This window comes from Falco cherrug, chromosome 4, assembly GCF_023634085.1.
Source record: "Falco cherrug isolate bFalChe1 chromosome 4, bFalChe1.pri, whole genome shotgun sequence".
NCBI lineage: Eukaryota > Metazoa > Chordata > Aves > Falconiformes > Falconidae > Falco > Falco cherrug.
In genome coordinates, this window is record NC_073700.1 from 95,565,600 (window position 1) to 95,593,292 (window position 27,693).

At 40.9% G+C, this 27,693-nt stretch overlaps 1 protein-coding gene and 1 long non-coding RNA gene across 4 annotated transcripts in view; both read right to left on the reverse strand.

Annotated features, from left to right (window-relative positions):
• The window catches only part of STAC (SH3 and cysteine rich domain), a 74,807-nt gene extending 66,894 nt beyond the window's left edge, over positions 1–7,913 (reverse strand). Inside the window, exon 1 of one of the 3 annotated variants that reach the window (XM_005442451.3) lies at positions 7,018–7,913. In XM_005442451.3, coding sequence (XP_005442508.2) covers positions 7,018–7,134 — 117 coding nt within the window. In that variant the 5' untranslated portion in view covers positions 7,135–7,913. Of the gene's footprint in view, positions 1–2,036; positions 2,137–6,502; positions 6,601–7,017 lie in introns of those variants that run through there. The other 2 variants (XM_027810005.2, XM_027810006.2) reach the window with 2 other exon arrangements.
• A 234-nt stretch (positions 7,914–8,147) lies between these two features.
• LOC114016745 (uncharacterized) overlaps positions 8,148–27,693 on the reverse strand; it is a 35,853-nt gene continuing 16,307 nt past the window's right edge. Inside the window, exons 2-4 of the long non-coding RNA XR_008732148.1 lie at positions 17,201–17,306; positions 13,982–14,075; positions 8,148–10,583 (exon numbers count right to left, since the gene is read on the reverse strand). This is a non-coding gene — a long non-coding RNA (uncharacterized LOC114016745). The remainder of the gene's footprint in view (positions 10,584–13,981; positions 14,076–17,200; positions 17,307–27,693) is intronic.

Sequence of the window (27,693 nt, forward strand, 5' to 3'; positions counted from 1 at the left end):
GTGCAAATATAACTGGAGCTTTCAAGCAGAGTTCCTTAGGTCTAAGCATGTTACTTGTCAAGCAAAGCTGAGTGAGTCCTTGAAAAAGGTGTTTAAGGAAATGTCAGTGGATTGATTCAGGCTGGGGAAAGAAAAAGACGAAACAGGATGTAGTACAGTAAGGATAGGATAAAAGGCTGGCTCAGAACTTCAGCAAACACTCTTCTTACTTTCTGCCCAGAACAATGATCCTGGGGCAAAATAATAAGATAGAGGTTGCAGAAATTGATAGTATGACATTAAAAAAGCAGTTCAATGTGTCTGCTGAAGTGAAAGGGAGAAAAGAAACCATTCAACCTCCATCATGAAATTTTACTTTGGAAGTCTAAGAACAAGTTTTCTTCACAAACTTTATCAAGCCAGAAATGATACAAAGTAAAACAGAAGTCTGTTTCAAGAAACAGGAAAAGTGACCCCACCAAATATAGATTTGTAGATCTGACCTCAACTCTCCTTGACAAAAAAGAAAAAAAAAAAGAAAAGAAAAAAATCCTCCTAGACCAGTTGTCTTGGATAAGATGAACAACTTTCTAGACAAAGAAATGTTCTGAGTCAAAGGTAGCTTCTGTCTATTTGGATTTCATGAAAATTATGAGTATGCTGCCAAAAGGGAATCTATTAGCATAAATTGAAAAGAAGGGAATTAGTGAAGAAATTGTAAGGAAATGTATTCAACGGGAGATGGCTACTGCTGAAAGAAGTACCAGGCTGAAGGAAGGTCATTGGTGGAGTTCTTCAAAGAACACTGGCCTAATTTCAGGGTCAGTCTTGCTCTGTATTCTTATTATTGATTTTGATGCAAAGAGTAGGCATGTCATAAGGCCATTTCCCTCTGACATGAGGCTGGAGGCATTGCCAAAACTGGGGCTTGAAGGATGAAGTCATGGAAACGTGATGAAGTTCAGTTGTGGAAATGCAAGCTTGTGCACCTGAGACATGATCCAAAGCACTCTAGTTGAATGCAGAAAAAGGTATCCTGGATCCACTGGAAATTACAGAGAAATAGAATGGTGACACCTTGCTGACCAAGGGGTGACTAGGAGACACAAACATCAGACGCAAGGTTTCTAGAAAAGCTAGTGAAGCATTAGTGATACTGTAGATCTCGTGCAGAATACCATGCACAAATTCAGTCACCCTTTTTCAAGAAAGATTGTTCAAAACTGATATATGAATCTGCCACTAGAATGAGATGAAGAATGGAGAGTTTATGTCAGCCTGGCTTGGTTAGTATAGAAAATGAAAGGCTGGGAAGGGATATAAAAGTCTATTCTTATACAATGGAAACCTGCACCAAGAATGGAAAAGAGATGTTTAAGCTAAAGCAACATCATCAAAATTACGATGCCACACAAACTGGCCAGAAATAAACTTAGACTGGAATTGGAAGGGAGCGAGGGGCAGAGGGCATCCCTTAGCCATTAGAGCATCCAGGTGTTGGTAAAAGGAGTGGTAAAACCTTAATTTGACAGTAATACTTTATGAAAAAGAATACAGCATAAGAGACTGAGATGTTAGGACTGAACTGTTTTCCAGTTTTGAAAGCAACTTGTTTTGTTTTACTGAAAATTTGCATTTTTTAGTAAATACATTTACCACACCAGATTTCAGTCAAGTCATCTTTAGTTGTTGAATGGTAATAGACATTTTCTTCATTTTGGCAATGTCAGAAGTGTGGATAGAAGGGAATGAACTGATCACATTTCTATTTTGCCTCAGATATTTCAACGTGCCTAGGAACTGATCTGATATATAAATCAAAGCGAAAACAATACTAGAGTGTTTTCATCAGAAAAAAAAAAGTAAGAAAGAGAGTCAAAATGAATTTAAATACAAGAACAAGTCTGCTCAAGAAATTATTGACAGGGTAGAGTATTACTTTCCTGCTCTTAACAAAATATTCCTGTACATAATTTGTTCTAATGCTTCATCAAAACACATAAAAATACTTCAGCGTGTTTCGTTCCCTTAGTCTTACCTTCACAGTATGTACTCACCATTTTACGCAGAGGAATGTAAGGAGAACCGTTTTTTTCTTCCCTTTTCAACAGGATTTTTTTAAAGTTGTCCCTTATTCCTTTGAAGACTACAGCAGCAGTTTACATACTGGATGTTTGTCACTGGTGTGGAGGGTGAAACACTAACTGTACACCATACTCCCTGCCCTTTTAAAATATTAATTGATGAGTAACCATATATGGAGCCTCATAAAGTATTAACTCTTTAAGTGGGGAAGATCTCTGCTTAACAGTGTAGTACAAATCCCACATGATTTAAATCCCATGCAATCCTATCCAAATCCAAAGAGTTTCAAGCTGTTTATGGTAGTTCAGTATCTAGTATTAACTAGTTTTGAAACCTCACATAAGCAGTATTTCTTGGTTGGACCAGCAGGACCAGCAGGGAAAAATAAGTTCAATCCTCTTGCCCCATGTGGGGATATACATAAATGGAGTCTACATCTTGAACTTTAATGCTTAATCCTTTTCTTGGCTGGCTACTCTTCAGAAACTTCCATTTTATCTACTACATTATCAGGTTAGCTAGTGTTCAAAAAGTTAGGCTACATCTCCTGAATTGCCATAACTAAATTTTAAGGTAATGGTCTGCATTCGCCTGAATACTGGCCACTAGATAGAACTGTGTAGAACTGTCAGACTGAGACAGACTCATTTATTTTGTAAAACATATGTAGTCCAGATGCCGTATTTATTTGGAGGTCTAGTTTCTCTCCCCCCGCCCCCCCCCCTCCTTTTATTTTTCAGCTATTCAACTTACCTAACTGACTTGAGTGTAAGCAATTTGTTAGGCACATGAATTTGTGGTTCACAGAAAGATTTTGAAGCTATCACACCAAAGATGCATGACTGCAGTACATCACACTTGTAGCTAGACTTTATAAAAAGTGGATGAAAATGGGCAAAGCTGCAAAAAAAGCCACTGGGTCTTCACAGGTATCTCTCTGCTGGTACTAGCTCAAACATTGTAGATGCTCAGGCCCCCCTTAGAACTTAAAAATGGTAAGGGAATTTTCTAAGATATACCCTATGGTCTATGAATACCCCCAGCCATTTTTCACAATACAGTGATAATGACTCACACCTAAAGAAATCAGCAGATGGGCTTTTTCCTCTTCATGTAGAAGAAATGTCAGTTAAATATAAGAAGCATAAAGCTAACAGAGTTATGTGCCAAGTATGTCAAAACATAAAGAAATATTACCAGGTGTAGGAATCTTTTCTTTAGACACATGTTCCTTTGAATTTTAGTTTACCAGATTCAAAGGTACTTTTACATAAAAGGCATCAGAAATATGATCTCTTATTGCTGTCACTAGATTTCTGCTTATTTTGCTAAGTTAGTGATTGTACAAGTGTGCAGTGTGTCTTTAATAGCCACCACCAGGAGGAAAATTTGCCTTAGGTTTCATTAGCTAATAACGTCCTCCCTCGCTGAGTTGTAAATCTGCAAAAGTTTTTGACAAGCTGGTAATTTGCCTTCTTGGAAGCCAGATGTGAAGGACCCAAACAGGTGGGAGCCATAATTACAAAGATACGAATGTAATAAAATTAGCAATTACATGTATTTGTAAGGTACCTTCATAAAGTTAGTCTCCTAGTAAACTTTAAGTATCCACTCAAAGTCATACTTATGTGTGAAGTAACTTTTCAAGAGCCAATAAATTAATCTAATAAATTAATCATTAGTTTTGCAACATTCTTAACCATTCAAGCTCTAGGGTTTTTAGCACAGTAGCAGCATATATAGTGCTACAGGATGGCTCAGTTACAGCACGTTTGCTACCCTTTAGACACCCATTTGAAGTTACATGAATGAGACAGTAAACCAAAGGTACCGTATGTAAAGTACTCAAGGACGCATAACCCAAAAGACACAGCCACATTATATAGCAATATATATACCATGCCATAAGTCAAAAATATACTTAGAATTCGTAAATGGGTTTGTTCTTAGGGTGCAGAGAATGTGGTGAATTGAAAGTGTATTTGAATTTTCTTACTCCGAGCTGTTGTACTGAAGTCCAGGTGGGAAGGTGCTCGTGGTGAGGAGGACACGCGTGAGGGTCTAGTCTTCCAGCTTTCAGCATGCACATGTGCTCACCTGTAAATATGCTGCTAATCTACCGGAAAAGGTGGTGGGAGGCTTTAGCATTTATTTGAGCTGCTTTTCTGTGTCAGGGTTATATGACTAACACATGAGAGTCATTATTCCAAATTTCAGCTACTTGATAGCAGTGTGAATTTCTGCCTCTCCAGCTCAGCTAGTCAGGAACTGCAATATCTCCTCCCTGTCATCTTGTGAGTGCAGTCTGGAGTGTGCTAGATAAAATTCTTTTTCTGGACTTTGGTACTAGAAGGGACTATGTGTCACAGTTTATGGTTACACAGGACTGGAAGCAAGCTCTCTACATTAGTTTTTCAAAATTGTTTTTCTGCTGAATGTTTTCAAATGCATTTTGAAGGTTGCTATTATCCTTGTTGTTTCTGTTCCTATATTTGGAGTCATAATAGTGTTTTGCCACAGAAACAAGTCATTGTGGGGTAATGAGATACTGCACAAACTGTTCTGCGGTAGCAGCAGCAGACACGAACTTGTTAACCTAAGCAACAGAGAGTACCTGAAGAAAGCTTAGCACTCCGTGAATGACAGGATAGCTCCCTCAGCAGGGGACACAGCAAGATAAAAGCTTGCACACAGGCCCTTGGCAGCATTGACTTATACCTTTGTCAAAGTCTTTAGCTTTTGAAGTACATCAGTTCTCTCAGAAAAAAAATGCAAACACGATCAACATCTTCATGAAATCACTGAGAATTTTTCCATCCTGCTGTTTACTAGGACCACAAAAAGAAAGCTTATCTCATTACTCCAGTGATCAGAAGGTTCTTTTGACTCCATCTACTGAAATGACAATACAACAAGCTTTCTGATCATATTTGCAGTTCTGAAATACAAACAGAGAGATTATATGTTTGCTAAGAATATCTGTATGCAAGTAATGGCATCAACTGCACAGTCATAGCTTTTGTGTATTCCAAAGTATCACTTCAAATGCTCACAAGACTGGAAAAAATTGATGATAATAACATTTGATTATAAACCAGTTTGTAGCCTATTTATTCTCTGGCCAGATGTGCCTAATTCCTGTTGTCATCTTTGCAAGTTCACGGATGCACAAACAGCAAGAAGGAGCCCTACACGCAGCACTTCACTGCCTCTCAGGTTTGGATTCATGCTGCTCAGTTGGCTGTGGGCACAGCGCGCTCTGCCCCAGCGGGGAAGCCCCTCGAGCACCATCGTAATGAAGTGACTGACCATGTGAGCAGCACCCTGAGCTCCGTAACCACTTGCCCAGGGCTGGGTGAGGACAGGGAGCAAGCACACAGCCCAGCAGGCCCTGTGCACTGCTAGCATGCATGAGAAGCTGGTGCTGGCAGTGCAGTGAAGGCTCCGGTTGCTCTTGGGACCTCTCTGGGGGCGCTGAGCTTCCCGCTGGCCAAATAACAATTCAGCAATTCCAGAGAAGTGGTCTCGGGAGGGGGGAATTTAGGTACCCATCAGCTGGCTCACCAGATCTTTTTAGAACACGGGCTTCAACCAATAACCTGTTTACTTTTTATTTGCCATTAACCAGGAAGACTGCAGCAGTGTCCCAGCAGGGCTGGATGTGTATAGTGAATAGTGTATGCTATTGCTGCTGGGAGAGCTCTTTTTCCTTTAAAGAGTCTCTTTTACATAGGGAATACCTTAGCTCTCCTCCTTGGAGTATAACATTTAATTAAAAAAGAAAAAAAAAATCCCAAAGCCCACGTCAGAACTCTACCCACACAGACAGATAATTTTGACTCACTCTCCAGAAACCTAGGTATAACTGTGGAATAACGTAGCAGTCTTCCCTACGTTAGACCCAGGCAGCCACTGCCTTTAAACTCAGGCCAGCACAAACCTTCCCTGTCAAGTAGCTGTTTTGCTCGTATGGTACCTCCTAAGGCTCTAGCCAGCTGTAAGCTCCTAGCGACAAGGACCTCCCTATTTCTACATAGCATATAGCATCACTGTGAAGTTCACGAGAAGATCTGTCATGTGCTATCAGGATCTTAATCATATGAAATTAATAGGGAATCACTAAAAGCACATTATTGAGGTAAGCTGCAAAGAATATTCATTATGTAAGGTTACTACTTTTCTCCCTTTACCTCTCTAAGGTTACTACTTTTCTCCCTTTATCTCTCTATCTTCCATGTAACATACTGGCAGGCGGAAAAACTTTTCGTATGCGAGTCAATTAAAAAGTCAGAGGCCATGCCATTTTAACTGGAAGTTGGTTTTCAGTAAGGTAAATTAAACCACGCTTTAAAATTAATAAATAAATAAAAGGTTGTGAAAAAAAAATCCTTTTCTGGGTGGTGTACATAAGGATTACTGTGCCAAAACTGTCACTTACATCTTGTTTCAACTGCTGGCTCATTAAGCAATGAAAGTTCACTGATGGGTCTGCCAGAGAAGGCAAGGCAGGTGAAACACCCCAAGCCCCCAGGCAATATTCTGTTCTCTGAACCTGCAAGAAAAATCAATCTTTCCAACCATGAACAAAATCTTTTAAGTGATCTGATGCTTGGTGTGAAAACAGCTAACACTATCTATTGGCACTGATCCCCTCCCTGAGCCCCACCACTCCCCCAGGACCTTTACTTTAATAAGGAGGACAAAACACAAGCAAAAATCCCCAAACCCAGACAGGTAAGGCAGGTATTTTCCCAGTTCAGACTCTTGAGCTGCCCAAGTGATGGGGAGAATTCAGAAGCAGGAGTGTCACAACAGGCACCGCAATCAGAGGTGGCTCATAGCACTCTACCACTGATCCTGGCACAGGTCTCCAAATAAAAATCAAAGCAATACATCTCTTTTCAAAACAAAGAGTAAAAAAAAGTAATAATAAAAATCTCATTCTCTGAGTACCTTTGATTCCTGGCTGGTAGTTGATGCTGGAGAAGGGGGCTGCTCTGTGCTCTCCACTTCATTCTCTTTCTCCACACTATCCACGCTGACTTCAGTCGTGCTGCTCGGAGGAATCATTTTACCTCTAAAATGCTGCTATCAGGAAAAAAAGCTACAGACCCGTCTTGCTTTTTTTCATTTAATGTCCTCTTTCTTCTCTGCTCTTCTATAGCAAATGAACTCCAACCACTTGGTTTCACTACATTTGTAAGACTAGAATTCTCTGGATTTTCTTTTTTTCTTCCCCTCCTCCTCCCCCTTTCTCCTCTCCCTCTTTCCTTCCTCCCCTCCCCTGTGCAATTCTGCTGCGAGAGAAGTAAGTTATTGATGGCTCTGTAGGTCAGTTGTGCGCCTGCTTCTGTGTTTCCCCCGACCTTCCTCCCCTCCGCGTGAAGCCCGGAGGTGTGGAGCAGAGTCGTGACCGTCAGTCCCGCGATCAGAGGGGAGTGAGCCGAAGCAGAAAGCCTGAGCCACACACACACGCACACACGGGGCACTGGAGGGAGGAGTTGTATTTCTAATGCTGTGAATAGCCTTGGAGGAGCATGTGCTGTCATAGTAGTGAGAGAAAGTAACGCGCGCATGCACGCACGCTCATAGCACACAGGGAGGCAGGCAGTGTACATGAGGTTTGGAAGCATTTTACCTTTTAACAGGCGTAGAGAAGGCAGAGTTTGAAAGGCAGCTTTGTATTCTTACAAGCCTTTTCCTGGAGGAATCTAGAAACAGAGGAGAAAACCAAGCCTTCCCTTCCCTTGTCCTAGAGAAGGTTATTTAGAATCCTAGCTACCCAGTGTCTCTAAAGCTCCCACCTTGCCTTACATCCCAAACATGCTAGCAAGTGGCAGGACAGAGTCAGGGGAGAGTCATCTGTGGATCCACGTGTTCTTTGCTCCCCTCCCAGGCAGGGAAGCCCAGCTCTGAGCCATGCACATGCAATCAGGGTCAGCTGGAGCTCCCGCTAGCACACACATCATTATACCTGTAGGTTGTCATAGTGATAACACTCCAATGGACAGCAACAGAGCGGAGGCAGCTGTTGGGAAGGACCTGCTGGCTTCTCCCAGCGCCATCATTCCTGAGGATGTGGCACCCAAAGTCACGCTTGGGGCTGCGGTAGTACTGGCAGAAGGTCAGCACGACTTGGCTGGCTGGCTCAGACTGCTTTATATTGCTCCAGTTTTTGCCTCCGATTTAAATCTGCTGCAAAGGCACCTGTCAGCTCACTTCCCTGCTGAATTAAGATCTGTATTGTGAAAGGTTGAATGGATGCACTCCCCACCAGATACACGCTTTGCAGAGCAGGAGCCATTCCATATGGCTGGTGGAGATGCCTCTTTCATTTAAAGAAAACAGAGAAAAGCAACCCAAACGTGTTTCCAATGAGCAATACTTACATCCTGGAAAGTGAGAAGAAAAGAATTGTCTCTTAGTTGATCTATACTGGAGATACAGGTGTTCGGAGATGATTTGCTGACCTCTGAGTCAGAGAGGAGCTTCAGTACCTTGTAGCTCTGGGAGCGGGTACCACCACCTGGACCTGCCTTGCAGGTCCCCTATACCTCAAAGAATTCATTTGTGAAAGTGAAGGCAAGTTTTCAAAATAGTAGGGGTTATACAGATGAAAGCCAGAGCAGAAATTGCCCTGCAGCCTCTGTATTCTTAGTAACCATGCAGAAGCCAGGAAAAAAAAATCCACTTTTCTTGAGTCCCTGGTGAATTTTCAGGACTGGCAGTTAGATTGGGGGTGGGGGGGGAAGCTTTATTTCTTTGAAATAGAGTATATAAGATACTGAAATCTTTAGCAGACAATAAACATGCAATGCAGTAATGCTATTTGCACAGCTACTTCAGAGCAAAAGTGCACCTTAGGAGTTTGCCAGTAGAACCTATTATTTGGCCTGCAGTCACTAGCACCGTTACAGAGATCAAAATGGGAACACTGGTTGCTGTTGAGGCAGCGTCAGTGAACAACTGAGATTGAAGCAAGGAAATATAGAGGTCAGAGGGGCAGATTGGGCTAGTAAGTAAAGAATTTATTTCCAAGGCTTTGATTTCTAAAATACAGCAGCATCTTAGACTGTTCTCTTCAGTGCCTGAGGAATTTTCCAGGTGCAAAGCTTATTTCTGCTACTCAGCAAGTGAGATTTGGGCTTTACTGTAAAATCAGCCTCTTAGCAATGAGCAGGGACTGGGCAAAGTCACAGTTTGGGAGAATTAGGGCAGCTGTGGGCAACAGAGATCTTGGCAGGGTGACAGCGACTGAATGCTCCAGCTCTGGCAGAGGTACCTGTCCCTGACAGTCCAGCCTAGCACAGGAAAGTCAGGGCCAGGGCATGGGGTGTACCCCTGCAAGGACTGTTCTGTGTGCCCAGCAATGTGACAGGTGAGAATCAGGAAACTATTTTTTGTCCAGTTCCCCAGCAGCATTGTGAACTGGTCTTCCCTGCTAAGAGGCTCAAAAACGTTCTCTTCCGGTGAACTTGTAGGTGACCTTTGAAATGGACCCAGAGCGGCCAGTTAATAGTTAATGCTCTGAGCGCTGTAAAATCCTGCACACATTCTGTATGGAGAGCTTGTAACGTCATGACTGTGTAAGTGACTATCATACCACTCTCTACACTTTTTTTCTTGTTGTTGTTGTTGTTTTACCAAATTAGTACCGACACCTGCTGCACTCCCTCTCTTCTCCCAATTACTCACTTGTCAACCATGACTGATTTGTCAGTTTCTTGACAATTAGCCTGGGAAAGATGAGTCAAACCTAAAATCTTACCAAAAAAAGCAAAAAGGAAAAGAAGCTGCATTTCTTATTTTTTTTCTTTCCTTCCACAGGAGCTGGCTACTGAAAATCAAATATTCAGTTTAACAAAACAAACACATCGAATTAGACGAACCCACTTCTCCCTCTCTTTCCCACACTTCGCTCCTGAGAAGTTGGACTTGTGACTAGCGCCACTCAGTCTCTAAGTGAAGGCGCTCGGCGGAAACCCGAGCACTGCAGCGCAGTGCTAAACAAGAGGAAATTGAACACATTCTCTAGTGAAGAGATGAGTGTAGATTTCTGGAGTGGGGAAAGGCAATTTGGATGAATAAAACATGAGAGCTGATTCTCAGCCCCCAGCTGAAGTTGTTGCATCATATAAAGGCACTTGAATATTGCCTGGAGTCGCTGCCAAGCATTCTCCTGCTGGGTGGTCCAAGGCTGACTGCATGGGTGGTACACTTTGTCCGTCCGCCCTCTCTCCCCCCCTCTAGCCCCACACACAAAGGTGACCAGGGTGTGATGCAGAGCATTCCTCTGCTTCGGGGCTCCAGCAGGTTTTCCTAAGCTCTGGCTGCAGCCAGCATGGTAAGAGCATCCCAGAGGTTCCTGACACCAGCACTATATACACATTGCTGTACTGCCAAGTCCTACCTGCTGTAGAGCTCCCCAGTGGCAAGATGCTGTAGGGCTTTTGGCCCATGCAACACTTTTGCCTTCTTTTCCTGGTACAGACGTTCCTCTGCAATATTTGAGCACCTTTCTGCAAAAGAGGTATATGAGTAGAGCTGGACTTCGCCAAAGGAAAGATATGAAATCAATGCTTATCAAAAGGCGTTATTCCTGTTTAGACTCCCATGTATTTACTAGAGAAAAATAAGGAGTGAAAAGGAAAGAGGGAGCTATAGGTATCATTATTCACTACCTGGTGTATAAATCATCCCAGAGTCCTGAGTAAAAAGGATATTAAGGGTGCATATAGAGATGATACTACTGATAAACGGCACTGGTTTAAACCACAGCTACCTCTCTCTAGAAATGTACAAAGCTATGAGGAATCTGGCTGGTTGCCACTAAAACAGAGCTCTCAAAGGAAAGAGGAGTTAAGTCCATTGACAGCCCAATTTCCGAGAGAGTGCAGACTGAGGACCACAGAAAACTATTAGACACAGGAAAAAAAGTTGTAGTGCTGGCACTTGCAGTGCAACTTGATCAGCCTCCCCCAGGTCCCTCAGTACAACTTGTGAGTGTTACAGGTGAGAAAGAGCTTCATTTGTTAGTCAGTCCAATTTTGTCTTTGTGGAAACAGGCGACAGGATACCCCTCTAGTACCTTTTATGATGGGAATTTTACTTTTGGCATGGTGGATTTGGCCAGCTGTACTGGTGGACATCTTCACTAGGCTCTCCTATCAAATACGCACTATTGCCCACAGCTGGCTATCAGGCAGCAAAGACCAGACCGTTGCTTTAGTGGAGTATCTGCCTGTGTTTCCAAGGGACGAGCTTGTGGGCACTTCTCGCCAGCGAACACTGTACCCACAGAGAAAACTATATTAAAATAGTATCAGGTGGCGGAGTTTTTTTGTTTATAGTCACCCACCCCTTGCTTGTTTTCAGTCCAATCTGGCAGTTCATTGAGCAGCTAACATAGTAATGAACCCCCCCTGGATTCTGCTTATCAAGATGCCATCTAAGGGCTAAAATCACGAGCTCATCAAGCTGGAATCACAAGCAAGTCAATGCACTGAAAGTACTCCCAGTACTAATGGGATACTGGTGGTTTGCATTTTGACTAAAATGATCTCAAAGTAGTTTTTAAAGTGTTAAGCCTCCCACTGCTCCAGGGAGTGATTATACTGTAGCAAAAGAGTAACAGTGGAGGAAGCCAAACTAACAGATTTGTACTTGCTCTTAAGTGGGGAGAAAAATGGAACCTGTGCCTGAGCATTAATTTCAAAACCCTCTTTTTCTCTCCATACACAACAATGCCACAGGGAGTGATGCAAAGATCATACTGCACCTTGGATCTGTCTTTCAGAGAGATCATGATGAGATTGAAACACCACTACTCAGACATCTAGACTAGGAGAAAGAAGAATGCTGCGTCCTCTTGCTACAGCAAGAAATGTTTGATAAGGGGAGAAGAGGATGCAATTATAAAAGATGGAATTTAGCCAAGATACAGCATGTAATATGATGTTCAGTCTTACAAAAGCATTGCAATACCTTTAAATAACCAGCGACAGTCCTGACCTGATTTTACATCTCTGCTGGCAATGTGATTCCTTCTCACTTTTTATAGGAATGCGATATAAAAAGAAGGGGCTTGTGGAATCAGGAGCATAATTTCCTGCAACTCACAGATGATCCTATAAATTCCTGCCATTTAATAACCATTTACTGTCATGGTCCAACATGACTGTAACAGGAATGCCCTGAACCTGTTCAATGGGTTGCCACAGTGGTGATTTAGCCATGTACTAAACCCTTTCAGGGCATCCATACTCCAAATATTTAAAGAGATAACAAGAATATGATAAATAACATCATCTCCTCCATTTCTGGACTCTGCTTTAACCTCACTTCTGTTTCCCTGGATAGTCATTAAGACTCCTCCTGATGACTCTCAGTACCACTCAGAAGTCTCATACAACCACACCATCTCAGCCAGCTCTATCTACCTCTTTTCCTCAGCCTTTTCCAGAGCAGGGTGGGAAGAGTCCCACACAGGGTCACCACACTAGATCTTGGGCTTTTTTTTCTGAAAAGCTTTTGATAAGAGGGAGCTTTCAGTCATCTCTTTCTTTGCTAGACCTTCCTTGACCCAAATTACCCCTTAAATTCCTTTTTTTGGTTGATAGCCTTTTGACAAGTGAGCTACGTATTACAGCTCACAGGGCTTTACTGGATTTGTCTCGCATTCCAATCTTCTCCATTCACTCTGGCATTGAATACTGTCATCATGAGCTAGTTCTTAACTAATGTCAATGAAAATGCATCGAGAGCAGAGTTTTGCTTAGACTGTAAATAGAATCCAAAATAAGACCTGGCACACATTCCCAGTGTAACTGGTGGTGAACACAAGGATATGTATATGCATTTTTTTTTTTTCTCCATACACTTATCTTATGGCTATGCACCAATTTTTAACAGGCTGTGCATGCACAGTATTTCTTGTCTTAGGTAGTTACAGCCTGCCTGTCACTGTAGTATTTAGGTACAAACATACATGCTGAATGCAGAATGAGCCTCACTGTCAACTACAGACCTGCAACAGTTGTGCTATTGTATTTTGCTTTGGAAGAAAAAAAGATTTCTCAGTATGCCAATGACCTTCGTCAGTAAAGAGGGGCTTTTCTACAGGGTGTGGTAGAACTCAGTTATGCGCAGCAGATCTTTCAAATGCCTTCAAACTCTATAGGATGAAAAGCTTTGCAGAAATATCAGAAATTATCATTATCAAGATTAACATTCCACTCTATCAGATTAGTGCATGTGTCAACTGGAATAGAAGTGTGTCTGATGAGGGTTGCCCAAAATTACGTAACTTATTATAATGATCTATTACAGCTCTCAAACAAGAATAAAGAAAATAAATGTTCAGCCTTTTATAAATCTGATGGGAAAGTGAATATCTTACAGCGCAAATATACTGGTTTTGTTCCTTGAATAAGGTGCAAAATTTGAAAGAAATTGATGGTAGCTGGGTTGTTATCTCTCTACATAGTTACTAGTTCAAAATGGGAAGTAAAATTTCACAGAGCAAAAAAGAAAGGTAAACCTTAAAAACACTGCAGGAGGTTAACTATAATGAGTTGTATTATTTTATTTAAAGAAATAAAAAGTCTTAGAGTCCAGTGCAGAATGATAATAGGAAGATAAGTTTATCTTCTTGGTAAAGACAAGACTATCACTATCCTATGCACCTATCAAATATAATCAATACTTTTTAAAAAGGATTCAGGTCAATGTACATAGAAAAAACCCCAGATCTCACTATTACATCTACAAGCAGCGATAAAAGCACTAAGCATTGTAGTTGAGAACCTTTCCAACCAGAGTACTGCATAGAAGTAACATCCATTTTTTAAAGTGCTCAAGTGCATGCAGTTGTTATATTTTGTTGCTTAAAGCGATGGCAAAGAATATGATTGCTTACTTCCATTTGAAATCTCAGCGCAGAGCATTCTGGAGTCACTGCTTCTTTCGGTAACTGCATATCACTGCCTCTTATTCAACAGGGTCAAGCTCAGCTGTAAGAGCAAACAATTTCACTAGCAAAGATAGTCAAGATTTTTAGAAGTACCTTTCAGAAAAGAAGAAAAATAAAAGAAAAACGAGGGGAAAATTGTCCATAGTATGAATGCCTTTACCTTCTACGTTCGTAAGTATTTCTATTCTCCATTAGATTTAAGAAAAAAAAATATTAAAAATCACTTAGTCATACCACCTGCAATAATACTACTCTATAATTTCTTTCTGGTGCCTCAGAGTGCCTGAAGTGTTCAGGCAGAAAGGGACTGCACACTGGACAGAATAAGAACTGGACCTCTCCTGCACCTTTGATGGAATGGGTGATCTCAAATTCAGATGCCTAATAATTGAACTCTATGGTTTCAGACTCTGAGTAAGCAGGGTGCTGAAGTATGTTGTAGATTTTTCCATATAATTGTTCAAATAGATTTTGACGAGATAACTGAGACACTTGAAGTTATATGAATGATGATTTCGGTTAATAGAACTCTGTACGATTTTAAAATTCTGTTTTCTTTTTGTAGTCAATAATATTTCTGTGTCATAGTAGTCTCTTTTACCGGACCCTGAGGAAAGACAAGACTGCTGAGCAATGAGCACCAGGATGGCTGAAAATAGGGAGGAAAGCAAGTCACTACATATTCATAGGGAGGACTAAGATCTGGGATGCTTTAATTTAGCCAAAAGCAAAACTAACAGAACTAAGCGTGTAAATCCAGTGGACCAACAATTAAAGAAAGTAACAGTTTATGGCAGAAGGGATAGTAATCATCTCATAATGTCAGGGTTTGTTTCAAACAGGGACATTCTTCTGGGATCCCACATACAAGGAAATCCAGCAGATTTGGCAGTCCACATGATCAGAACATTTGAGAGAATCAGTCAGAAAAAAAATTCTTATACATAAAAAAATATGGAAAAGAAGGTACTAATAATCAAGCTGGAATGCAATGGATTAGATTGTCTTTCCAAGGGGATGTGACCAGCCCTCACATACACACACCTGCAAGCACAGCAAGTTTATATCTAAACTGTGAGCTCTTCAGGCTTGGTATTGTCCTAGTTTGAGTTTATACATCATCTAGCAGCTAGTTTTGCTTTCTGTTTTAGGTATCACAGTGAAACAAGCAATCATTTTTAGAAGTGGATATGTGCCTGCCTCAATCCCAATGACACTGTAAACCTAACTTGTGGGTTTTTTAGCTGTATTCAAAGATATTATCATCAAAATTTTCTCTTTGTTTTCCACTCTGCCCCCCACTCCCCACTCTGTTATGATAAAAAAAAAAAGTTCTGTTTTTCTGCATTGATCATTAGAAACTAGAGGAAGACGTATAAAAATATTTTTAAAAATTAAAAAAAACATCCACCATGATAATTTCAAGACTGAAAGCTTAAAAAATGACACTGAAATAAAAAAAAAGAAAAAAGCTAAACAGTAGTTTTATAAATATATACAGATATGTTAATATGCTGCATGCTTAGCTCAGTAATAGCTTCATATATTGTTGCCATGTTGAATAATAGACAATAATAGGCAGTAAAAGGAAAGATCCCTGCAGTAAGGATTCCATACATCAAAAGAAGTAGTGTAGAGAATGCTCTGATTCAGAACAAAATGTCTGCTGTGTATTTGTGTGACCCCCTAATGAGAACTTTGTGTAGGAAATCTATTTTTATCTTCCACATTCAAAAGAAAAGAATGTGCAGGGCTATGAATGATGTTCCGTACCTGCAGATAGTTGGTAAAGGTTTTGACTTCTTTGGGATATTTTTTTTTAATCCCATTGCACCCCATAGAGTTAGTTATAAGGATGCTTGTAATGTATGTTAAAACCCATTTCTTCATGAACTGAAATGCACTGTGCTCAGATCATCATCGGATTTTTCAAAAATATTTCAGGGACCTTTCTCTTCTTCCACAGATGTGAAAGCTGCCTCCCTTTGACCTGAACAGAAATGTTGTATCATAATTGAGCACTTAGCTGAAAATCCTAATACCACTTTGGTCCCAAACAGTTTAGGTCTATTTTCCTTGTTATTATTAGGCATCTAAAAATTACTCCTGGATCCTGTGCTCAGAAACAAAACCAAAAGTAATCTGATGCTGGCTTCACTCACCTCACGTCCATATTATTACTCCTGGATCCTGTGCTCAGAAACAAAACCAAAAGTAATCTGATGCTGGCTTCACTCACCTCACGTCCATATTTTTACTCCTTAAAAAGCCAGGACTGAAAGCTTTATTCTATTGAACCAGAACTTTATCTGATCTCAATGCAAAAAAATAAGTTGTAAGTAGCATAAGGTACATGATAACAAGCAGCTGCCACCAGTTTTCCCCCAGTCCTTTGTTGTTAGGTGTTGTTTGCTGAGCAGCTGGTAAATAGACTATCAAAAAAGACAGGAACAATTTTCTAAAAGACATGAATGACACCAGAGTCCTGAACTTTGGTTAACAGAAGACAGATAAACCTGATTTTTAGTCTAAGGAGAACACACCTCCCTCCCACCTAGAGAGGCACATTTTGAAAATTACAGTAAAAGCTTCTGTGCCAATTCTGAAAAGCGACTTCCCTGAGCAACACAGCTTTGCACATGAAGTTTCAGTTCTATTATTCTATTGGCAAGGGGGCGTCATTCCCAATCAGCTATCAAAAGAAAAAAATATTTTGGAAGAGGATTATCTTAAAGGGAAATTTTGAGGATGCATCCAAAATCCTGGGACCGCTGAAATCAGTAAAAGGTCCCAGGATTTCACCCCTGCAGAGAAATCCAGGTGGTTGTTGTCAGGTGTGCCTGCTGTTGTTTGTGGGAATAAAATGATTCTGAAAAAACAGGCCAGAACAGTTATCTGGCAAACAGATCAGACAGTGTTATTACTGTCAGCATGCAGACCATTTCCCCTGTTACTTATATGCATCAAATATCAGACATCTAATTATCCAAGAAAAAAAATTAACATTCCTAAAAGAGCACAGAACTGAAAAAATGGAATACAGCCAATCTTCCCCAAAGTTTTCACTCCTGACAACATTAACTTGAGAGATCAGCATCAACTTTGACTAGGTCTTAACTGTGGGCTTTTTTTTTTTCCTGGGGTATATTACTTTCAAAGGCTTACCTCTTTCCTACATCTCTTGTACCACCTGACTGTACCAAATTACCCTGTTCACTTTTTTCTTTGATGTTTCTTTCATTCTTTTCTGCTCACTGTGACAGTAGCATCCCTGTAAACACATAAAATTACTTTGTGAAATACAGTTTTACACCAGTATTCATTTCACCTCTGAGAAGACCGCTCACACAGCTGTAGAGACATGAAGAATGTCGGTAACTGCTCTGTTAACTATTTAAGCTCATCAATTGTGATTGTTATATAACCCAGAAATTAGAGTTTAGGTGAAATTCCTTCCTGAAAACTTAAGTTTTCGCCACATAGGTGTTTGGCTTGTTTCACCTAATTCAAGCAATGAAACGGCTGAGTTAGGAAATCTTCTCATGAACAGTGTTACTAGGCTCCTTTCCACCTTTCACCTAGAGGTTGCCCAGCCTGAGGACCGGACCAACCTTTCTGCAGGCTTCTTGGGAAGCATTATCCAAGCCAAGAGCAGATTTCTTGCTGGAATACCTTGTCATTCTCACAGGTCAAGATGCCATGGGGCTCTGCGCTTCATACCTTTTTCCTTTAAAAATCTAGTACTTTAAAAAAAAAAAAAAAAAAAGTCGTCAAGTAAGCAGAGACAAATGTGAATGGAAGAAGAGGGAAAATTCTTTGAAACGTCCAGGTGCTGGGTTGACATTCAGCTGGGTTCAGCAGCCATAGCTCAACTGACTTTATGGAGCTGTGTTAATTTACACAAATGGATTTAGAAGCACAAAGCAGCACTGGAAAGCAGGTAAGTCAGAAACTAAGTTGCACCTGAAGATCCATGTTGAAGTTTCATTTCTGTAGCTCTTATAGTTTTTTTTAGATCAAGCCTAAAGTCTCCATTGTCAGCTTGCAACTTCTTTACTACCAGAGGGTATAATATGAGCTGAGGGCAAATTTATAGAATGCACCAAAAGGAGGAATAAGTATTAACGTGAAATTACAGAAACTATATTAAGTATATCACCTGGGACCACAGAAGAGACACAAATTAATGGAATCATTGCTCTCATTTTGCAAGAGTCTACCCATGAGGCAGCAACTTGACAAAATATCAGTCACTATTTTAAACTATGAAGCTGAACCAATTTGTCTTAGCTGTCAGACATTCCTAGTCAGAAAGGACAATCCCTGTTTTTAGCGCACACATTCCTATTTTCTGTATTGTTCTGTAGAGTCTGTCTCACAAAGAAGTGTAACTATTCCAATGCATTTCAGCACAGTTTAAAAGCCATGTCCTTATTTCAGCCTCAGGGATTCCAATTAATTCCCTTCAAACATTAAATGTTAGTTCAGGAAACAAGGATTTTCTACTTTAATTAGCCACCTTAGTTACCAGCTCATATTCCACTATCAGTCCTTGACATGTAAGTGATTTATATATTCCCCATAAGGCTAGCTTTGGTGCTGGGGATCTTATCTAACAAACAGTTTGTCAGGGCTCTCCAACAAATTTAACCTACTATTTTCTACTCCACTACGCTATAACCTCTATTGGGATTTACTGGTAGACACAGAGAAACATGGCTGTAAGGTGAGGAAGCATTGTAACCAGCTTAGGTTTTCCCAAGGTGGAGGATGCAAATTGCTGCTCAGTGAGAGCACTGCCGGTGTCTTGGCCTTTAGTAAAGACTCGTCACACACCTGGTAGAGCCACCAACAGTAAAGCTTCTGGGGTGACAGGCTCTGAGGGTGTATGAGCATGCCGCTTTGAGCTGTGGCCAGAAAATCTTTGCTTCTTCCCCAGGTGGGGAAGGAAAGAGCACGGAGTTATAGCGTGATTTGTCTACACACAACCTGTGTGACTGTGTTCACACCACGTGGAGTCAGGAATGGACTGCAGGCAGGTTTCAGAACATGTTTAGGAGAAAGCTAGGGTTTGGTGACTGGTTAGCTGCTGCCTTAGGTGGCCGCGAGAGGGATAACTGCTTCCTACTTATTAGAAATGAATCCCTATCCACCACAGACTCCTTGGCCATTTGGGCTTGATGCTAGAGTGAAGCTCTGTCGTTCAACCTGAAGAAGAATAGGTGTGTTTTTTCTCTTTGAAATTCTAAATCAATGTAAAATATCCTGTCTATGACTGTTGAACCTTTCCTAAGCCCAGCTTTGCAGCTGTAATGCCTTAATCGTGCTGGCATGAAGATGCTAGGTAATACACTCCGAAGGTTATCTACTCACTGAACCACCAAGCGTATCTCTACATTCCCTCACTCGTAGACCAGTGCAAACTGCTCTCTCCCACCCACACTCTACTGTGGCCTTTGATTGGAATAGTTGTGCATAATTTAACTTGTTTCTTCAGACAGATCTCTCCAGTGTTTACCAGTTATGACATGGACAAAGCCTTTCAAATCTGTGAATCATCAGAGCTTGATCAAGCCATGCAAGCTCATGAAAGGAGGAAGGACTGTGCTTGTGGAAATGCTCTGCTTTCTTACCTGTTGTGTGTCTGAAGTAAGCCTTTTACCAGGCAACAGCTCATCAGCAACGGTCTTTCTACAAAAGGAGGGAATGTACTGGTCATACTGTGTTCAAATGAGCTTTTAATTCTGAATGTAAAATTCTTCTTGGAAGTCAGCTGTACATTCCGATGCATGTTTGAAATGGGAAATGGATCAAATGTTGCACAGTGCTGCAGCTGTAACAGCTTCCTTGTCTTCCAAAATGGAACAATTTGATATTTTTATTTTTTTGTCCCTTAAGAATAAATGAAGGTAAAAGAGCAGAATATTAAGAACTCAGATCTTGACAAGGAACGTGGCTTGGGGTTTGGTTTTGCTGGGTCAGATACATGGATGGTGGAATTCACTGCAGTGCTTTCAAAGCTAATGCAGCACTCTAAATTTGCACAGCAGAGTGTCGAATTATGAAACACTCTCACATGCAATCAAATGAAACCCACAAAATGGATGCCTGTGATTTTGATGTAAATCTGTCAGGTGGTTCACCTCTTTTAGAGGAACAGGATTTCTGCAAATTTTGATGGGCTTTACATTAACTGCGCCTTAACCGGAACAACTTGAATTCAGTAGAGCACTTGATAGCTTTATGCTTCCAGAAACTTAGAGCCATTTTCCTTACAAGGATCAATGAAAAAAACAATTTTCCCACATTAAATTCAATGTTATCACAGCATTCCTCTGACTGCTTATCAAAGTCAATGGATAATTTTAAGGCTGTAATGTAAGAGCTAAATTTTCTTTGTGAGTAGAGTAATCATATGTCCAGCAGAGTTCAAAATCCATTTATATAGATATATATGTGAATGCTGCAAATGCTTTTCTGGGCATGATGTGTTGTACTAATTGTTTTGATTACAAGAATTATAGCTAGCAGAGAATTAGCTCCTGGACCACCACTATGGAGTGAATAAATCTTGTTAATCTAAACATCTCAAAGTTTGGGATTTGAAAGACAAACCAACATCTGAATTTTGCTTTACACCATGCAGCCTCCTCCTTTTCCCTAGTTCCCTCTTGATTTCACAGTCCAGGAGTCAGACAGCTCATTCCAACAACCCTTCTTGTTGCTCCAATGTAACTTATCCAGTGCACCCTCCTCACGTGTCTTCATGCTGCTGCTCGTACAAAATCTGTCTTATGCAACACTGGAAGCTGCATTTCTGAGGTCAACGGTGCTAAGCAAATGTCTCAGTTCCAGAGGAGAATTGAATGGGATCACTGAATTATAAAAGGGCTGCAAGATCTGGGACCCAGAACCACATTGCTGTAGCCTCACAGCCTCTGAAACAAGCACAGTCCTCTCAGGTCTTTTGTTTATGCTTTAAGTCTGCACTGTAGAAGGTAATCTGGGATGGCCAAACTAAATGGAAAATCAGATTAATCAATGTGCACTAATCCCTATGTACAGATCACCGTTATGTGAAGGTCCTTTCAAATTCTTAATCTGTGAAACCCCCAACCATTTTTTCTCTCAACGCAAGCTACAACTTAGAACTCAGACCCCAGCGTGTTAGTGGCGTGGCTTACCCACATCATGTCAGCAGGACAGGTTTTACTTCTTCAGCATTACATTGGTCATGCACTTTGCTTCTAAATGGAAAAGCAGCTCAAAAAGAGCCTCAGTGAAGGTTCATTTCATGCAAGGCAAAAGCAGTTAGAAATAAAGACAATGAGCCAAGCACACCTCTCAATCAGGTTGGCTCACAGCTATGAACCAATCAGCCTAATTAGACAGATGTGATGAGGAGTTACTGTCCTCTCTAGAAACGCCCAACTGTGTGTAGGGCTGGCAAGAGTAATCAGTCTTCTATCAGAGACAAGAAGCAAAACATTAGTACCACAATTACCATGGAATGATACTTGGGTGCAGAGCCTTGTGTATCTGTGCCTGGAACTGGGGAATTTTTAGGTTGTCATGAAACTGCTCCAGTAACTAGGCTTACGGAGAAAGGAGAAAAAGAATGAAGGATAGATGTAAGTTCTAGCTGAATTAATGGAAAACTGTCAAAACTGAGATGCTGGGGGAAAAAAAAAAAAGCTCCAAAAGAGGCAATTATACTCCTGAAGTTTTGTGAAGTTATTTCTGCTTTAATAAATATAAAAAAAGTAACAAAACTTCTTATTTAAAATTGTTAAAATAAGAGACAGAATTTCTCCTCATGCTGTCGTATCTGCACACTTTTTTGAAAAATTATAGTTTCTAGTCCTTATGATTATGACTATAATTTAGAAAACATTAATTGGAACGCTATACAGAGTGGAAGTGCCTGCAATCACTCTCTGAAACAAAAGCTTGGATGGATATGAATTACTTCATCCACCTCAGTGAATATTAACTCTGAAAACTGGTATTAACAACACTGTTACCATTTCACTACTATTCATTTCATTTGAAAAATCTAGCTACAGCACATATCTCAAAAACTTGTATTTTCTCTTAAGTATAAAAAAAAGCCTTGACTGTATTTTGTATAATCAAGCATGAAAAGATATTTTCCTTTCAACCTCTTGGTTTGTTGGAGTTTCTCCAACAGAAATGCCGCCTTCTGGCAAATGGTTTCTTTCTGCTCCTCAGAAAGGGTCATTTTACAATGAAATATGAATGTTCAATAATGCTAAAACATTTTTCTGAAGCTAAAGTTGACAAAACGTGAATTGGGAGAAGCAGTTCCTTTCATATTCAGGTGTGTAACATTGTGTATTACGTTTCCCTTGTGCTGTGTGTTCTCTCTCACTTTGTCTGAGACTCCAAGGACCCAGAAAACTGAGGGTCATTTCTACAGAATAGGTATAACCTTAACTAAGATTTAAGCTTAGCCTCAAACGGTCTTTAAGTTCCTTCAGGATCCGGTTAACCTAGTTACAAGCTGTACCACACTAGACAAAAGCCAGAAAACAGAACCGTTGGAAAGCTTTTTCGCCAATTTTTTCCTTTTTATTTTTTTCCTCCTCGTGAAGGAAGGAACCCAAGTGAAGACTTTGTTTTCTCCCAGTCTAATTCCTCTTACACCTCAGTGATGTTGGGGTTTTTCCTCCCTCACTTACACATTCTTTCAGCTGCAGATCTGGAAAGTAGTTCCCTGTTCCTGAATTTGTGTCACAGGCACAATGAGCTGGTGGGAGATGAAGGCAGTGGAATTCCACAGGCCCCCCACTGACTCCAATTAAAATGAGGGCCAGAAAGCAATTACTCTGTGAAAGTATATATATCTGCAACCACCTGGGAGGGGTGGCATTAATAAAGAGTTTTAATGCTGCTGCCTAATTAGAAGGAGGAGAGCTAAGGTTAGCAGTTTTACTTGTCACAGTGATTCAAAACGTGACAAAGGGGAGTGAGAAATAGTACTTTTAAAGTAAAGGAAGCTTTGCTTTTAAGTATGTGGCAACTACACTTTCATCTGATGACTGCATGACAGATGGAAGGAAAAAAGAAAGAGCCCTAAGAAGCCACAGCCTTAAGACAGAGTCACAGGTTTTAGGAAGTTGTGTCTTCAAGAAAAGGGAAACAAGCATCCCCATTGGTGCTATTAGGGATAATTTACATATTTCTTTTGAACCTCACTGCTATCCCATTACACCCTCCCTCCTTCCTCTTGTCTCAGATTTGGGCAAATGCCAACTCAAAACGTGTGTCTCTGTGGGCTCTGGATGCTTTCCAAATTTGCTGGTGCTTTTGTTCCTTTCCTCATTAAGTAGCAAGAAGTTCAGGGACTGAAACATCTCTGTAAATGTTGACTGGATCACTGTGAATTGATTTTAAAAGGCTCATCACCCTTCCCTTGATAATCAGGTCTCCCTCGTAGCGCCCACAGAGTGAACTTGCCTGGTGGCCCATCAGGCAGATGGGCTTCAGTCTCCAGCTCCTCCTCTCTGTGGACACCTATATGAAAAGCCAGATCCTCACCCCTTCTCAAGGAGGTCGGAGGAGGATTAGAGACCAACTGTTCAGCCAAATCCACCTGTACTACAGAGTTCACTAGGAAGCTTTTTCTAAGGGTGTTGCACTGTGTCCTCTGCTGAATTCAGCTGCCCTTTCCCATGTGACCTGAGCAGGTCTGCTACAGGTCCCACCAGCAGTTATACTGCACCGTGTTCAGTTTGACTGGAAGGAGAGCTTGAGACAAGCATTAATACAGTTATCCTCACTACAATGGATAGGAAACTCCACTCTCATGGCAAGGCATATGAGACTATGTTATGCCTGCTGTTCATCAGGGTCTTTGTTTTAAATATTATTATTCTGGCAGCATGTCCAAAGGCAGGGTATCCCCTACAGCTACTTTGGTTCATTGGTGAATTTGAGGAAGAAGCACAACTATTGAATCATCTCTTCCTGCATTGTTCCAGGTTTCCAGCCACTTAGCAGCCACCCTTACCCTGGCCAGATTATTAGAATTTATGAGGCCATGGCCCTATGGAGTATATGTGCTGTCTAGATAGACATATACAATAGGTTTATATTGGACGAACTGGCACTGTACGTTGTTTTATTAACAAAATAACCTCTTCCCATGTGCCAATTATTTACTTTGCTACTGGGAAATATGTCACAGTAATATCAACATAGAGCAGCCAGCACTTAACATTTACACTGAACTTTGAGTCATTTCAAGTACTGTTGTAACATTTAAGAATGGAAATCTTAGAAACAACTACTACTCTCATCTATCTAGACTATGACTAGAACAAGTTCAATTGCTCTCAAATGCTAGCATCTCCTTATATATGATCAGGAGGATTCAAGGTGGTAAAAGTAAGTATACATGCTTCTTCCTCCTTTGCTGCACAATTAAAACAAACAGTTGTTTTCATCTGCCGAATATAAAGAATGTATGTATGCATTACAGTAAAACAGTGCAAGTGTCTCTCTGGGGCTAACTGGTGATGATGTTTTTAAAGATCGTCAGAAAGATACATGCTCAAGTGCTATTATGCTTCTACACTGCCAACGAAAAACTGAAAAACCACTTCAACTACCCTTCTGACCTCTCTCAGTTGCAGACTATTCCTCCCTGCAAGCAGCCAGTTGAGGGGGTCAGCCAACAAGAGCAATCCCCATATTTTAGGTCATTCAGAAACTATTCCTTCACTCTTACTCTCGTGAGGGGAAGGAGGATGCTTAGGGAAGTCTGGAGAAGTGACAGGGCTTTCTTCCCTTTCCACCACCCACACAACAGGTCCACTCACAGGACAAGGAAAGCACTTTTAATAGAGAGAAAAAGATTGCACTTGCACTGCCTGCAAGGAGCTAGACACCAGCGCTCTGGCTTAAAAGCCACCATCCAGTTCACAGGCTCCTAAACAGCGCTGTACACGTGTGCCAGGATTCCTGCTGCTATGGAAAGCCCTTTTAGTCATTTCAGCCAAAGCTCAGCATGTTTCACCCGTGCTGCCCTGCTGGGTGCTCTGGCTGAAATTCCTACAGCAATAGTTTTAGTTAAAAACAAATAGGGGAGAAAAAGAAGGCAGCAGAATGTAATAACAATAATAATAATTAATAAAATATTACATTTTAAATCCTTCTGAAATGAGAAAGATAGTGAATATACAGAATGTAGGTATAATAAAAGATGAACCTGTTTCTTCCAGGATGTTACCATAAGTCTGAATTTTCCTGGCTTGACCTCTTGTCCCTCATACAATTTTTTCAGGAAGAGACAAAGCATTTAGCTGCTCCCCTGGGATTTCAACATAGGCAGACTTCCACTTGGAACACTAAGTCTGAGTGGACTACCCAAAATCTGGAGGTCTAGACAGCTCTTCTGCAGGTACCAGCCACAGGTACACCACACATGTACAGAGCCTAGATGCTCTGGGTGGAACAAACTTTCCCCTAGACAACTGTATATGACCTAAATGTACATCTAATAGACTAAATTAAAGTCCAAGACAGAAACATGAACGTATTCACTGTAGAATCAACATCCCTATGAACAGTATGTCTGATAAATCCAGCATGCATTGGGTTCACTCTGAGAAGCTTTATATACCTGGGTGATAACTGGGGAGCCCTGGGCCAGTACCTGGTGCTAATCTGCCGTGAGAGAGTAGAGAATGATAGTGCTGAGTAGCTGATGCCTCTTTACATTCTACAATGAAGTATGGGAGATTTTGTGATAAAATAGCAATGCTACATCTACTCAGCATGTGTCCGCACCACGCAGTCACTTTAGTTCTAGTCTACCTGCCTTATTTTAGCTTGAGGCAAATGTTTCACTACAACTTTGACTCCATTTTGAGATGCTTGCCTGCTGTGCTCCTCTCGCTGCTTGATAATTCTCTCCTGAGCAGCAGACTTAGTAGAGCGTTTCTGTGAGGATGTCTGTATGGAAAGTTTCCTGAAAAAATGGCTGTTAGTACCAGCTGTAAGAACTGAAGGCAAGGATCTTGAATGTGCCAGAAACTACAAAGAAACAGAACAAAGTCTCTAGCAGAGCATGTGAGAAGAACTGATTCTTGTTAAGGGGAAAGGGGGAAAGGGAAAAGAGAGAGGGACTTCAGAATTCTCTCTTTAAATTATCAAAAAGGGGAATAAACTGTGCTCAGTTCTGGTCTTATAGTCTTCTGATTCAATTTTCTACACTTCCTCCCCAGTCCTCACTCTTCCTCCCAGCTGCACACAGGACTTTTTAGTGGCTTGATGGAGACTGTTCCTTAATGCCATCACTTTGTGGAAACAACACAGTTCCTCAATATAAAACTGAAACCTTCTCCTTCTGTATGTGGAGTTGAAGAGCCACTGTTAATTTTTATTTTAAGGATGGCGCCATACCTATGTGATGATGCATGAGCAGTAGATGAGTTGAGTCTATAAAGGAAATCTGTGATCAAGGGCACTCTCAGGAAATCCTCCACAACTACAGTGGACTGTGGTGCATCATGCTTGGAAAGAAGTGAATCGCCATTTCCAGACAGCATCAACACTTGTACAGCTTTTCCTTAGGCTTGTAGCCAACTGCCAGCACCGTTCTGGCCTGCGATTCCAAGTGCAAATCTAGTCCTGTACCTTGGGGATTGCTTATGCTAAAGTCTTGCCCCCCCAGTGACAAATTAGAGATTCACCCCACCTTGCAGGCCAACCTCACTATTTTTGCACTCACTGAGCGGCAGCCACTGTTCAGCCCAAGCAGAATATTTGGAGAGAGAAAGACTTTCAAGACAAAATAAAAAGGCAGGAAGAGGAAGAGGATGGCTTTTCTACACCACAGTACTGATTGTTGCTCATTATCTATAGGCACCAACTCCTTTATGACCATAGTAGCTTTATACTAGAATAACAATGCCTGAAAAAAACCCTTGTATGTCGACTGTGCCTTTAAGTACTTACAAGTGAAAGACATCACAAACCACTGGAACCTCCAGAAACTGAAAAACCCATCAAACAAAGGAAGCCAGCCAGACACACTGCCCTCCAATTAAACTAGAAGTGAAAATGCACTGACCTGAACATTTTTTTCGATTGCAAAACAAGTTTGATTTAAATTCTGAAAAATATAATATAGAAAACTTGGCAACAAAGACATATAAACTTTCTCTGCTACCAGAATACACAAGACTTACAATTCTTATTAATGATAAGAACCGGATTTTTACCAAGTATATTGGACAATCAATCCAAGATTATTTGCAGTGCCATTTCCAGGAATTAGTGTCTGCAAATATAGGAGAGTTTTTCAAATTATCTCTTCCCTTAACAAGACAAAGAACTTACTTTTTGTTTGTTTTGAAAACTGGACAACTTTCATCATCTTCCTGCTGTAGCATTTGCAGTAGAATTTTAAGCATCTACACAATCCAACTTGCTGAGCTCTTTTGAAAATCTAGCCACTGAGCCTGACGCCTAAATGCTCATTGTGAGTTAAGTCAGTTTGCAAAATCTGGCCTAGAATGTGAGGACCACCTAACTTTTCTTCACATTAGATTCCCAAAAGCAAATGGCCTAAAACCCACTGACTATAACAGACAAGTGATACAAAGACTTTTGAAACTAATTAATATTTC